Source organism: Notolepis coatsorum, assembly GCF_963971535.1.
Source record: "Notolepis coatsorum genome assembly, chromosome: 17".
NCBI classification, from domain to species: domain Eukaryota; kingdom Metazoa; phylum Chordata; class Actinopteri; order Aulopiformes; family Paralepididae; genus Notolepis; species Notolepis coatsorum.
This window is the reverse complement of record NC_140181.1, coordinates 82,757,369-82,772,309: the sequence shown is the minus strand read 5'-3', so window position 1 is coordinate 82,772,309 and position 14,941 is coordinate 82,757,369. Positions and strand designations below refer to the sequence as shown.

At 43.7% G+C, this 14,941-nt stretch overlaps 1 protein-coding gene across 7 annotated transcripts in view; it reads right to left on the bottom strand.

Moving 5' to 3' along the window:
• The window catches only part of tpd52l2b (tpd52 like 2b), a 43,858-nt gene extending 42,833 nt beyond the window's left edge, over positions 1-1,025 (bottom strand). For all 7 annotated transcript variants that reach the window (XM_084333687.1, XM_084333690.1, XM_084333688.1 and 4 more), the window contains exon 1: positions 789-1,025. In XM_084333687.1, the coding sequence (XP_084189813.1) occupies positions 789-810 (22 nt within the window). In that variant the 5' untranslated portion in view covers positions 811-1,025. The remainder of the gene's footprint in view (positions 1-788) is intronic.
• Between the last annotated feature and the right edge of the window lie 13,916 nt (positions 1,026-14,941).

The following is a 14,941-nucleotide window of genomic DNA, read 5'->3' as shown; positions in this document are numbered from 1 at the left end:
ATGTTCCAGTCAGATTGTGTGTGGTGTTGGTGTCAAATGTTGCTGTGTGGTCAAAAATACACGAACTGCAGCTGTCAATGTTGTCGATAGAATTAGCCTCAACTGTAACAGTGTCGTGATGGCTGTCAATAATATATAGCATGCTGCCAGATAGCAACGGGGTCGTCGTCGATAGTGAAGTAGTCAGCATTTGTCACTGGAGAGTTTAAACAAGTTTCACAATCCAAAAATAGTGACATTGTCTGTAGCTTACGACGTGGAAGTAACATCCAAGCCTGGCTGCGTGCGAGATGGCAAACTAGAGAGATGTCTTTGTTTACAAGCATTAATACACGATCCCGTAGCGTCTGACGTGCGACAAACTTCCCAGATTTACACATCGACATAAACGACTCACCCCAACGCAACTAAGTTAATCAAATTCAAGTTCCAAACGTCTTTACTATCGATCTAGTACAACGATCAGTTCCCCTCCCGACTCTTGAAAGGTTGTCGCGTTGTTGGGCCCTTTCTGTGTTCAACGTTCGTGCATGAGAACATAATGTATAGTTAGCATTATATTAACTTGCTAGCTGAGCAAAGTATTCAGACCCAGCAGCAGCCCATAATATCACCCATTGTTGTGTTAACTGTGAAATAGAAGTGCATCGTTTAATTATAGCAGTTGGCGAACTGGCTAGCTAGCTAATAATTCATGATTGTTGGCAATATGCAACCACAGTCAACTTGCGTGCTAACGTAGTATCTAACGTGAGCTAGTGGCTAAGCTAACGCGAGCTAACACTTACCTTGAACACCGGCGGGGTCCATGGCGTCTAATTGAACTGGCAGAGTTGAAACTGTCAACGTAAATCTCAAGGTTGGCTATGGCAAAAACGTGGACAATAAACGTTGGCAGTGCCCCCCCCCCAACTCGATAAACGTAGACCTTTCTGATTTAGCCAGCGACAAGATTCCACAAAAGCCAAACTCGTCCAGAGAGACACAAGCAGCAAGTGCACTCTGTCCAAAACAGCCAGCTCAGCTTCCCCAACTATCTACATGAAGCCACCGAGGATAACATGAGGTCTTCCGGTCGATAATCTTCAAAATAAAAGCACGGGTTTATGGTTTGTATACATCAATAATTAATAGGTCTATGTGCAAGTACTGCAGACAGTAAAGTAATTTTGCCCAAATAACTAAAATTGGAATGTGGCAAAACGTTGACATTTTAGTGTTTCAATACATTTACAGTGACTGACAGCTAAGTGGCTGATTGATTGATTGATTGAAAACTTTATTAACAGATTGCAGAATGGGTACAATACAGTACAGCTCAATACACACAATTGTTAAGGGGATGCAGACCAGAGAAAGACTTTCGTCTTGTTTACATCAGGGTCCCCCATTTTCAATTCATCAGGAGGTAGAGTGGTTCCCAGTTAGATTCCGGCTCCTCCCGGAAGTGTGTCGAAGTGTCCTTGAGCAAGTTTCAAGTTTTGTTTATTTGTCACACATAAGGTACATGTAGTGAAATGCTTGGTTCTGTACGACCCTCCTGAAATTGTCCTGCATACAGTAAAAAGTTAAAGAATAAAGAGACAAACACTATACAAAATATACAATATACAAAACAAAAAATTTAGAGAGGTAGTGCAAATCATTAATAGATAGATAAAATATGGTGTAGTGTTAAAAAGTGTTCAAAGCGTCTAAAGTGAATGTTGAGGGTGAATGTTTAAAGTGAGTGTGTGCATGTGGATGTGTGCAATGAGTGTAGAATGGATGAGTTAGTGTTGCATAGAGTCCGCATTGAGCATCCTGATGGCCATGGGCCAGGGCCCAGGAGTTCAAAACATTGAATCCCTATTGATTGATTGATTGATTGATTGATTGATTGATTGATTGATTGATTGATTGATTGATTGATTGATTGATTGATTGATTGATTGAACATTTTAACAGATTGCAGAATGGGTACAGTACAGTACAGTACAGCACAATTTTTAAGGGGATGCAGACCAGAGAAAGACTTTCGTCTTTTTTACATCAGGGTCCCCCATTTTCAATTAATAATGAGTTGAAATTAATGAATACAAATCTGATCCAATCAGATAGGGATTACAAGTTTTGAACTCCTGGGCTGGGGATAGAATCTCCTTTCGAGTCTCTCTGTACTGGCCACGAGACTCCGGTAGCGCTTGCCTGACTGCAAGCAGTGCAAAGAGGCAGTTGTTTGAGTGGCTAGAGTCTTTGACTATTATCTTAGCCTTGGCTCTGCAACACCTGGTGTACATGTCCTGGAGAGTGGGAAGCCCACCTCTGATGGTGCGTTCGGCTGATCGAGCCACTGTCTGCAGTCTGCTGGGGTCGTGTGCAGTGATATTCCCAAACCAGGACGTGATGTTACAGGATGCTTTGTGCATGAGTAGAAGTTCTTTAAGATCTCCGGACTCACTTTGAACTTCCTGTAGTGGCTATAGTTCCTTGCCCCAGACCTCCTAAAATCCACAATTATCTCTTTAGTTTAGCCTACGTTCAGGGAGAGGTTGTTCTCCTGGCACCACCTCTCCCAGGTAGGCCCTCTCGTCGTTTGCAGAGATCAGGCCCACCACAGCTGTGTCGTCAGCAGTGGTGCAGTCGTAATATGGGCCAAGGCCAAACGCCACGTGCACGCGCACGCGCATACATGTCTCTCTCCTCTTTCATGAGGCGGAGCTGGGGACGAGACGGGCGGTCTTTTGTCACATAACACACGCCCAACACTCCACACACACACACACACACACACACACACACACACACACACAGTCTAGGTGATAAGTGCAGGCCGGGGTATACGGCGCGACGAGTCATTTTTGTGTCGTCGCGCCGTATACCCCGGCCGGCACTTATCACCTAGACTTTGCATAATAATAGGATGCGCGCACTTCTGCCTCAGTGACGTAGCCTAAATGGCGTTTAACCGCGTTTGACCACCACTGCATGCCTGGTCGTCAGCAAGACACTTAACCCCTAATGCTCCCGATGAGCAGGTTGGCACTTTGCATGGTTGCCTCTACTGTCAGTGCGTGAGTGAATGGGTGAATGTGAGGCATAAGTTGTAAAGCGCTTTGGATAAAAGCGTTATATAAATGCAGTACATTTACCATTTACAAAAATTATTTTACTGTGTGGAATACAAAATACATAAATGATTCAAAAGTATCAATACCAATCAGAAAGGTGTCAAAACAAAAGTCACAACCTTCTGCTCTGGGCAACCTACAACTACTGTTGATACGTGTTGGTCATCCATGATGATTTAATAAAGGATTTTTTAAACTTATAGAAGAGAGTCTTAGATGTTTCCAGACTGTCAACCACCACTATGGACTTTCATTCTTAGTAAGCAGGACAGTCACTGAAGAGAACCTGCTTTCATATTTAAACCACCACTGTTCTTGTAATTGACACATTCTCGTGTAGCCGGTGTGATCTTGTCTGCGTTGTGTTTTAGTCGATTCGACCCCTGTTAAGGGATCGCCCTGAGTGGGAGTTGAACCCCGGACGCCCGCATCGCGGGCGGCATCACAGACCACTAAGCAAGAAGTGAATTCACTTCTTGCTTCCGGGTCTGGATGCCTCTGGGGAGTGAGTTTACTTGCAGTACCGCTTACCATCCACAGCCACGTCACTACTTGTACCCGTGACTGTGGATATACTGCGGTACCTCCGTTACACTCGCCCCCCTAAACTCACTCCACCCAGGGCATCCGGGTCTAACGGCACCACGTGTAGCCGGTGTGATCTTGTCTGCGTTGTGTTTTAGTCGATTCGACCCCTGTTAAGGGATCGCCCTGAGTGGGAGTTGAACCCCGGACGCCCGCATCGCGGGCGGCATCACAGACCACTAAGCAAGAAGTGAATTCACTTCTTGCTTCCGGGTCTGGATGCCTCTGGGGAGTGAGTTTACTTGCAGTACCGCTTACCATCCACAGCCACGTCACTACTTGTACCCGTGACTGTGGATATACTGCGGTACCTCCGTTACACTCGGTCAAGTGATTCATCGACTAAGAGGGGGCAGCCCTACTTAAATATCATTATAGAAAGGCCTACTTTCCTCAAACGGGCACACACACAATATAACAACTTCTACTAATCTACTTCTACTTAATTTACATTTAGTCATTTAGCTGATGCTTTTATCCAAAGCGACTTACAAATTCTGTACAACAAGTCAGCAGGAAGGGTACAACTCTGGCAGCTAAGAGTAGTAACATTGTTCGTCAAACAGTGTTTAACTATTAAATTAAAATGATCCAATCACAGCATGTGTGGCTGCCTAACATAACTCTGTTGGCTACTTCAGACTCTTCAGACGATCACTTGGTTCTTGTGTGACCTCAAGGTTTTGTTTCACCACAGTCATTGACCCAACTATGTAACACTCTGCACCTCCTGCCTGGACAAGGACTACCCCTCTCTGTTCTCCTCGTTTCTGCCATGGACTTGTGTTCCCCTTGTGGAATAATATATTGAACCCCCAACTCTCATGTAAAGACACCCCCCTCCCCTCTCCTTTGTCCAATAGTATCCATCTGCAGAACGTCAGCCCAGCACTCTCAGGCCCCGCGCTGTCAGGCCCCTCAGGAATTTGGGTCACGAGACCGTCACAGGCCCGCTCAGCAGCGCCACCCACCCAATGGCTGAATTGGAGTATTGCACTGTGCGGGATGCGTGTATCACTTCTGCAACACGCGCTGCTGTGTTGACGCTCGCGGCGGAGTGGACTTGACCGCGAGGCTGGAGTTCACTTCCCCTTTCACATCGGTGCAGTCATCAATCATCTAATAATATCGCGCCAAGCTGCTGTGCAGTCATCAGTCATCTAATAATATTGGCGTGTCCCTTTTGTCAAGAATCACTTGTATGGTAACAGTCTCTGGAGCGCGCCAGTAAGAAGCATTTGCACTGCAACTCGTACACCTTACTGTAAATTGTACCTCATCCCATTGCTGCGTTGCACTATAGCGTATTGTATATTGCTACATTGCATAGTATATTGTATATTGTATGGTACAGTAACAGTCTCTGGAGCGCAACAGTAAGAAGCATTTGCACTGCAACTCGTACACCTTACTGTAAATTGTACCTCATCCCATTGCTGCGTTGCACTATAGCGTATTGTATATTGCTACATTGCATAGTATATTGTATATTGTATGGTAACTCAGTTACTTCTATTCTGCATCGAACATTGTACATATGTCTCTATACTATTTTATTTCATACTTATCTTGTCTAGCACAGTCTCTAACAGTAACAGTAAGAAGCATTTTGGATAAAAGTATTCTGTACTTCTGTATGACAACAATGTATGCCTTTCAAATGTTAAATGATAAATGATTAAATGATACACACTGAAATCTACGCTCTCTCATCCTGCTTTCCACAACGCGACAATATTATTAAACAGCAGCTCTGTCATTGAAGTAGGAAAAGTGAGCTGTATTGTATATTAGTACATTGCATAGTATATTGTATATTGTATGGTAACTCAGTTACTTCTATTCTGCATCGAACATTGTACATATGTCTCTATACTATTTTATTTCATACTTATCTTGTCTAGCACAGTCTCTAACAGTAACAGTAAGAAGCATTTTGGATAAAAGTATTCTGTACTTCTGTATGACAACAATGTATGCCTTTCAAATGTTAAATGATAAATGATTAAATGATACACACTGAAATCTACGCTCTCTCATAAACAGCAGCACGTCTGCACTCAGAAGATGGCGCGACAATATTGCTCTGGCGTTGAAGTGGGAAAGCGGCAGTGAAACACAGCAGCGTGTAGCGGCGCCTTGCCGCTGGCGCGGGGGAGTGCCACAGCGTGTCACGTGGCCGTCGCGGCCAATCAGGCGAACCCGGAAACCGAAATCCAACTAAATCCGTTGCGGAAGTGATACACGCGTGCGGGATTGATTGATTGATTGATTGAAAACTTTATTAACAGATTTCAGAATGGGTACAGTACAGTACAGCTCTGATAAGAACAAGTTGCAGGTTGAAAAAACCCTCAGCTCGGAACTAGGCAAAATCTGCATATGGCTCGCTGATAACAAACTATCATTACACATGGGCAAAACAGAGTCCATTCTCTTTGGTTCAAATAACAAACTCAGCAGGACTGACGGCTTCTCAGTTACAGTGGGTGACAATATTGTCACAAGGAAAGACGAAATTACCTACCTGGGTTCCATCCTAGAGGCAAATCTTTCCTGTGACAAAATGGCATCCAATGTAATAAAAAAAGTCAACCAACGAACTAGATTCTTGTACCGGATCTCCTCTCTGGTAAACAAGAATACCCTGAAGACTCTGGCAGGAGCACTCATTCAAGGGTACTACGACTATGCGTGCACCTCATGGTACCAAAGCACCTCAAAGGCGCTTAAAACAAGATTACAAACATCACAAAACAAACTGGTCAGACTACTACTTGACCTTACCCCCAGAACCCACCTCACCCCTGCCCACTTTGACAACCTAGGATGGCTTAGAGTAGACGACAGAGTACAGCAACTTGCAATGGGCCTGGTCTACAAGATACACTATACGACTAAGGTACCCATGTACATGTCAAAATACTTCCCAAAGGTCAGTGAATACCACAACCACTACACCAGAGGAAGCTCAACAAATCATGTTAAACCCAGATTCGGCTCAAACAAGGGACTAAACACGTTTCGCAATTATGCCACATCAATGTGGAACGCCCTACCCAAAGCTGTAAAGGAATGTGAATCCCTACCCACATTCAAAACCGCTCTTAAAGAGCACCTACGGCTGCAATTCGAAACTGGCCACCGTAAATGCCCAAAACCCCCACCACCTCCTAATAGACAGTCTCCTCCCCACCGCATGTATATATTCCCTCCCCGCCATATGTATATTTCTCTCCCACCCACCCACCCCCTCCTAATGTACAGTCCCCTCCCCATCATATGTATATACTCTGTCAGGATCTAGGGGTAACAGTACTGTATATTTGAATACCGTTTATGTCACAAATGTATCAGTACTAAATACCTATATGTCCCTATGCCATAAATGTCATGTATGTTGTGTATGTCATAAATGTCTATATGAATTGAAAATGGGGGACCCTGATGTAAACAAGACAAACGTCTTTCTCAGGTCTGCATCCCCTTAACAATTGTGTGTATTGAGCCGTACTGTATTGTACCCATTCTGCAATCTGTTAAATAAAGTTTTCATTCATTCATTCACATACAATTGTTAAGGGGATGCAGACCAGAGAAAGACTTTCGTCTTGTTTACATCAGGGTCCCCCATTTTCAATTCATCATAACATATATATATATGACATACAGATAGACAGTACTGCTACATCTATACATTTATGACATACCAGATTTGCAAATACAGTACTGTTTGTGATACAAAAAGTGTCCAGAAAAGAGTGTATCATTTGACGTAGAAACTGTACATTGGAGGAGGTTGGGTAGGTGGGGTGGGGTTGGGTGGCTGGGGGGGGGGCTGGACATTGGAGGTGGGTGGGGGTGGGGGGGGGGGGGGGGTTGGGTAGAGGGTGGGTGGGGGACACTGTACACTGTACATTGGAATACTGACAAAGCCATACTTGGTCATTTACTGTACAACTGGGTTAGGACATTTGTGGGGGCCAGTTTCGAATTGCAGTCTCCCATAGGTGTTCTTTGAGAGTGTTTTTGAAAGTGGGTAGTGATTCACATTCCTTTACAGCTTTGGGTAGGGCATTCCTGCGGGCAGATCCGCGATGCGTTTATTTAAACTTTATTTAACAGATTGCAGAATGGGTACAGTACAGCTCAATACACACAATTGTTAAGGGGATGCAGACCAGAGAAAGACTTCCGTCTTGTTTACATCAGGGTCCCCCATTTTCAATTCATCATAAATGTACAGTTCCCTCCCCCTTGTATATATTTACTGTATGTCACAAATGTAACAGTACTGCATTGAGTATGTCATAAATGTCATTATGAATTGAAAATGGGGGACCCTGATGTAAACAAGACGAAAGACTTTCTCTGGTCTGCATCCCCTTAACAATTGTGTGTATTGAGCTGTACTGTACTGTACCCATTCTGCAATCTGTTAAATAAAGTTTTCAATCAATCAATCAATCCCGCACAGTGCAATATCTCAAACCCTGCCCTCTTTTCTTGATCCTCCAATCACAACTGTCGCTTACCTCGGACTTTGTTTGTCCGAGCCGGTAAGCGACAGTTGTGATTGGAGGATCAAGAAAAGAGGGCAGGGTTTGAGATAGGTCCATTCAGCCATTGGCAATTCAGCCATTGGGTGGGTGGCGCTGCTGAGCGGGCCTGTGACGGTCTCGTGACCCAAATTCCTGAGGGGCCTGACAGCGCGGGGCCTGACAGTGCTGGGCTGACGTTCTGCAGATGGATGCCTCTCCCTTTGTCCCCTATCCTGTGTTCCCCCCCCCCACCCCCCACCCATTTGACCTATCAAATGGGGCCCCCTCCTCCCCCTTTTCACTATATAGGGCTCCTCCCGACAGCATTCCTTCTTCTTCACCTGGGCTAATTCAGCTCAGCCATTCTCTCTAAATACTATGTGTATATTTCTATCTGTCTGGCTAATAAACCTTGTTATTACCGGATCTCGGTTGACTGAGAATGTTCTTCAGGATATCCACAATATCCCACACTCTCTCTTTTTTTTTTTATTTCATTTTTTAGCGTTTATCGCTTTTCTGGTCAAGCATGACCGACAGATGTAGGGTGAAACGGGACAGAGAGCAGGGGAAGACATTCGGCAAATGACGGCGAGTCCGGGAATCGAACTCGGAGTCAACCAGGTCCGTGACGCAGCACGGTATTCCGCGACGCAGCGCGGTACATGGTGTGCTACTGGAGCACCCCTATCCCACACTCTCTTATCTCTGTCTCTCTCCTGCCAGTTCCTGGTTTAGTTTTAGTCTTTATATTATTCTTGTTTTCTTCTTCTTCTTCTTCTTCTTCTTCTTCTTCTTCTTCTTCTTCTTCTTCTTCTTCTTCTTCTTCTTCTTCTTCTTCTTCTTCTTCTTCTTCTTCTTCTTCTTTTGGCTTTCCGGCAGTCTAGATGCCAGTCGGCGTATTGCTGCCTCACACCGATTGTTTTTAGGTACTGCACAATTCTATGGCCTTACACCTTATGATGCAGGCCTGTGTCCACAAGAAATTCCATGACAGCTTTCACCACTGCCCTTTGCTGTTCCTCAGGTCCTAATATACTCCTCAGTGAGCTGCAAGGCATCCCTGCACCCAGTACTGCAGTGAACAGCACACTCCTCTTCGATGTGTATTTGCCGCATTCCATAAACACATGTTGCACCATTTCTATTCTTGTTTTGCCCCAGTGCTCTGTATTTGATTCTGTAGTTGTAGTCCTCACATCCTTTCCTGTAGTTCTTTGTTAGTCTGTTTCCCTCCCACGTGTCCATTTGTAATCAATCTGGGTGTTTCTCATGAGAGAGAGAGAGAGAGAGAGAGAGAGAGAGAGAGAGAGAGAGAGAGAGAGAGAGAGAGAGAGAGAGAGAGAGAGAGAGAGAGAGAGAGAGAGATGGCCATGCAGGAAAGACAGAATGTAGTTTGTACAGAAACAGACTTGCATAATATACCAGAATATGCTACATTTAGAATCAGACAGTCTTTATTGCAAAGTATGTTTGCACAAATGCACATACAAGGAATTTGTCTTGGTCATTTGGTGCATCAACATTAACAGACAATTAAAGTAGAATAAAATAAAATGGAGTATAAATTAGAATATGAATACAATAGAATAGAATATAGGACAGGGCTGTATACAGGATTGTAGTAGAATATATACACTAAATTAGAATAAAAAAATAAATAAAGATAATACACATAGGCATTTTCTAAATCCTTAAGAATGTTCTATATTAAATAATAAGTTGTGTAAATGTTGTTCTTCCCACCCAACTAACTAAAAGGCCCAACTAACATCTCTACACATTTCTACTCATTGAGATGCAAGGCTCTATTAATATGCTATTAATATAATTATTTATCTAATTTACTGCTGCTACCTTTAACTTTTTAAAACGTTTTAACTTAAGTAGTAATTTGATTGTTTATCCACCTGTGTTTAATTCATTTGACTCTCTGTGTCCATTTATGTCAACCATGAGAGCTATTGGATAACTGAATTTCCCCAAGGGGATCAATAAAGTATCTAAAACAAATGGACTTGTAAGGCCCGACAACACACGGCGTAGAGAGGATCGCATCCTCCCGGCCATCATCACGGGACGTCCAACACTCCGGTCATCACCACGAGACGTCCACCACTCCGGTCATCACCACGAGACGTCCACCACTCCGGTCATCACCACGAGACGTCCACCACTCCGGTCATCACCACGAGACGTCCACCACTCCGGCCATCACCACGAGACGTCCACCACTCCGGCCATCACCACGAGACGTCCACCACTCCGGTCATCACCACGAGACGTCCACCACTCCGGTCATCACCACGAGACGTCCACCACTCCGGTCATCACCACGAGACGTCCACTCACAGGGAGACAAGCAGATGGGGACAGGCGTTAGACAATTTGCGTGTTTGTGATGGGCGGACATAGCAATACATACATGTAGTAAGCATATTATGTGAATAGAATAGATACATGTAGTAAGCATATATGTGAATAAAATAGAAGTACTTAACCCAGCAATGAACTAGAACAGGCATGGTGTAGACGTTGTAGGTCGGACAGAAGACGGTATGAAGTTGATCCATGACCTCAATGGTGCACATAACCAATGTGAGGGGAGAACAGTCACTACAATCTTGGCGATCACCCCGAGACATCCACCACCTTGGTCAACACTACGAGACAACCACTCAGAGAGATGGGGAGGTGGGGGCAGGGGTTATAGAGTTCCCATGTTTGTAGTGGGCGGAGTTGGAGCAATAAATACATGTAGTAGGCAATGGGCATATATATGCACATGGTGACAATAGAATCAAAGTATATAAGAGAATTGTGAAATTAAGTAATGGATACAACTAAGAACTACTGCAAGTGTATGTATACAGGATGAGATACAAGACGATGGCTCAGGGCCATATGCCCCGGGAGGGGCAGGAGAAACCACTCAGAATAGGTCAAGGCAGAGCAGGTAAGGTTCAACGCTGCAGGCCAGACAGAAGGCGAAAAAAGCAGACATGGGAGCAGATAACAGACATCCTAACTAAACTAGACAGATTAAGCTAAGGGTCAGTCCCCAACCAGGTGAGATCAGGGTAGGTTGAAGGAGAGAGAGAAAAGATGGGTAGCAAGGATTGAAAGGCTTTGACAGAGCAGGCGCCCCTGACTATCTATCTAGATATCTATCAATCTATCTCTCTATATTTACCAAGAATTCCAAGTCAGCTCTACACGTCAATATCTACTCAGCTTTCCGTGTAGCTGAAGCTAAAGGTGTCAAGTTGCCACATATTGGACCATGCTCTAGGTTCGACCTATTCGTGATCACATCACACATGCAATACGTTTTCAGGGAAGTACAGAGAAGCTCTTAACCTCCAAAGGAAGAATGTGAAAAAGACAACTCTGGTGACAAGTTCTGCACAAATAATAATCTGTATAGTTATAGTCGGGCATCCAAAAAAGGTTAAACCATACATTTACAAATTAAAACATTTGAGTGGAGGGGATCTTTAGCAGTGTTGCGTTCGTCATATCAACACTGGTTGCACGCACGCTAATGACGCCACGTGCACGCCAGGGGCGGATTTAGGATTGTAGGAGATCCGGGGCTTAGCCCAGATGGGCAGGCACGACCCAAATTGGCAGGCAATGGGTGGTTTGGAGGGGCTCAGGCACGACCCCCTCCACGACAGATTTTTTTGAATTTAATGAACCTGTACGTGCAATTTCCTGCAATATAGAGCCTTCAATCTTGACCAATAAAGCTGCTCTTTTCACTATAAAACTCAGTTAACCATAACGTAGTTATGGTTAGATTTATATATTGGGGGGGGATATATCATATTTTCCATATAATCAAAAAGTGGTGGAGCAAGATTATACCTTTGCTCCCCCAAGTTCACTAGTGGGAGAGCAGAGATGCTCCGAATGCTCTTATGGCCAGGCGTCTATGATTCACTGATACAAAGTAAAATAGTGCAGTGCAATAAAATAGTTAGTCAAATAGAATAAAATAATGCAATAGTGCATTGCAATAAAATAGTTATCATCGTATTTAATCGGGAAGCCGGTAAGGAGTGCATTACAGTAGTCGAGTTGGCTTGAGATAAAGGCATGGATCTGGTTTTCAGCGTCCTTTTGATTTATAAATGGCCGTACTTTAGCTATGTTTCTAAGGTGGAAGAATTAAGTTTTTGTCAACTTGTTGATTGTGATTTAAAGCTTAGGTCTGAGTCTACTTACTATTTACTATTTACTTTTACTATTTACTTTTGTAAATTGTAAAAAAAAAAAAAAAAAAATGAAAAAAAGTGAATGTATCTTAGAACGTATTTAACACACCTGACGACCGGTGCTATTGATATGCAAAGTAGCCCAGGTGGGTATATAGCGAGTTGGCGAGTGCAGCGCATTCCTGTGTGCACGCGTGTGCCACACGCTTCTGCTCACAAAACTTTGGCTGCACTGCGTGCAACTCCGTCCCATGAAGAACGCATCACTGAATTAGAGTGATTTCTGCACTCTTATTTTGGAGGTAAAGAGCTTCCACCGGGAACTTGATTTATTATTACTTTAGGTAACTTCACTGGGCTTCACTTTAGCTCCTCCTACATAATTCCAGCGGACTGCTTCTTTTCCGGCGTCTGCGAATGACGTTACCAGAGCTGTCATTCATATTTGACATATCTCTCTAAAATATTTGTAATAATCCCCCAGGCATGCAAACGTATCTCTCTGGCATGTTTGCGTTTTTACATGTATCAGTTGTGTAACTTTCATGTCATAAATGTCACTATGAATTGAAAATGGGGGACCCTGGCGTAAACAAGACAAACGTCTTTCTCTGGTCTGCATTCCCCTAACAATTGTGTGTATTGAGCCGTACTGTATTGTACCCATTCTGCAATCTGTTAAATACATTTTTCATTCATCATTCATTCATTCATTCATTCTTCATTCATTCATTCATTCATTCATTCATTCATTCATTCATTCATTCATTCGTTCATTCATTCATTCATTCATTCATTAATTCATTCATTCATTCATTCATTCATTCATTCATTCATTCATTCATTCATTCATGCATTTCTGATTTCTGACGTTTCATTTAAAGAACCACTACAGGATATGAGACTTCATTCATTTGGGACCGAATTATTTATATATATACCTGTCCGGCTGCACCACACATGAAAAAATCCTAGATTATGCAGAAAAAGACTGAAAAAAACGCACAAGGCTACCCAGTGGTCACTGACTTCGAGATAAGAAAATCATCACAAATACGCAGTGTAAAAATTACAATACAATAATAATAACTTGTTTTTGTATAGCGCCTTTCATAAAACCCAAGGTCGCTTTACAAGGTCGTGAAAACAACAAAAACAAACATGGTAGACAGACACACAACATTACATGTAGGAAGTTGGGGGTCAAAGGCCATGTTGAAGAGGTGAGTTTTGAGAAGGAGTCCAGAGTTGGGGTATTGCGGAGTTCTGCAGGAGGGCGTTCCAGAGGGTGGGAGCTGCCACACTGAAGGCCAGGGATGTGCACAGGACTTTAGAAGGGCAGGTGCTCAAAAAGGCTGAAAAGGGCGCTATACCAGTGTGTGTTTTAATCAAGCGTGTGTAGCGTGCAAGCCAGATTTTTAACGCTTTTTGGGGCGTTTTGGTGATCAAATATTGAATATTGAACTATAATAATCAGTGCAGGAGCCCACTTATCCTTGAAAGACACTTTTATCACTGACTTAAAAGGCCCATACATCTCCATAAATGTTCAGGGGGGAGGGAATAAGTGCTTACCCCATACAGACCCCAAGAAGTGCTGTATATTCTGTATTGTTTAGTATAAATGCATTTTTTATTCCAATCCCGATTTGTATTTGAGATCCCATCGGACTTGACTTCTTCGTGTCCCTCAGTGAGTATAATACCAGCATTCAACTGTATGGGCCGCAGCGGTTTCTATCATCATCATCATCACCACCCACGCTATGCATAAAATATATAGGTCCGCGGAGAGGCACGCTGAGGAGGCCGTGCAAACTGCAATGGAATATGGGGCATCTCTCTCTCTTTACCTAATATTTTGATTCTATCCTGACATTTTTCAGTTGGAAGGGCAGTCTATATGCGTAACGGTAAAAACAATTTTTTTTTTCAAAAAGGGCACTTTTTTTTACGAGGCTCAAAAAGGCAGGTGCTCAAGCACCCCTTGGGCTCTATGTGTGCACGTGCCTGCTGAAGGCTCTGTCCCCAAAGGTCCGCCGTCTGGTTCGGGGAATGGAGAGCTGACCAGTGTCTGAGGATCGCAGGGACCGTGACTGACTGTGGGGGTGGAGGAGGTCAGTGAGGTACTGAGGTGCCAGAGCATACACCATACAGTGCCTTATTTGTTCCAATTTAAGGGTAATGATAAAAATAGCGAGTGGCAAGTTTTCACACATAAGCCAGAGCCGTGGATAAAGCCCGTTTTTTACACAAACGAGGTTATCGGCTGTGGCTGGCGTGCATGATGTAAAGATTTTACTCTACAGGTAAGTATGTGCTTTCATCTGGCGTGCCATGCAACTGGTGTCACGGCTCTGCTTTCTTTTGGCGTCGTATCAGGGGTGAGGTGGTGAGGGGATGGATAAAATAAACCTCCCCCTCCCGGATATAGTTATATCCTTACGTAAACTGATTGGCAGAGAGGTTGTGCCTTTCTACCTAT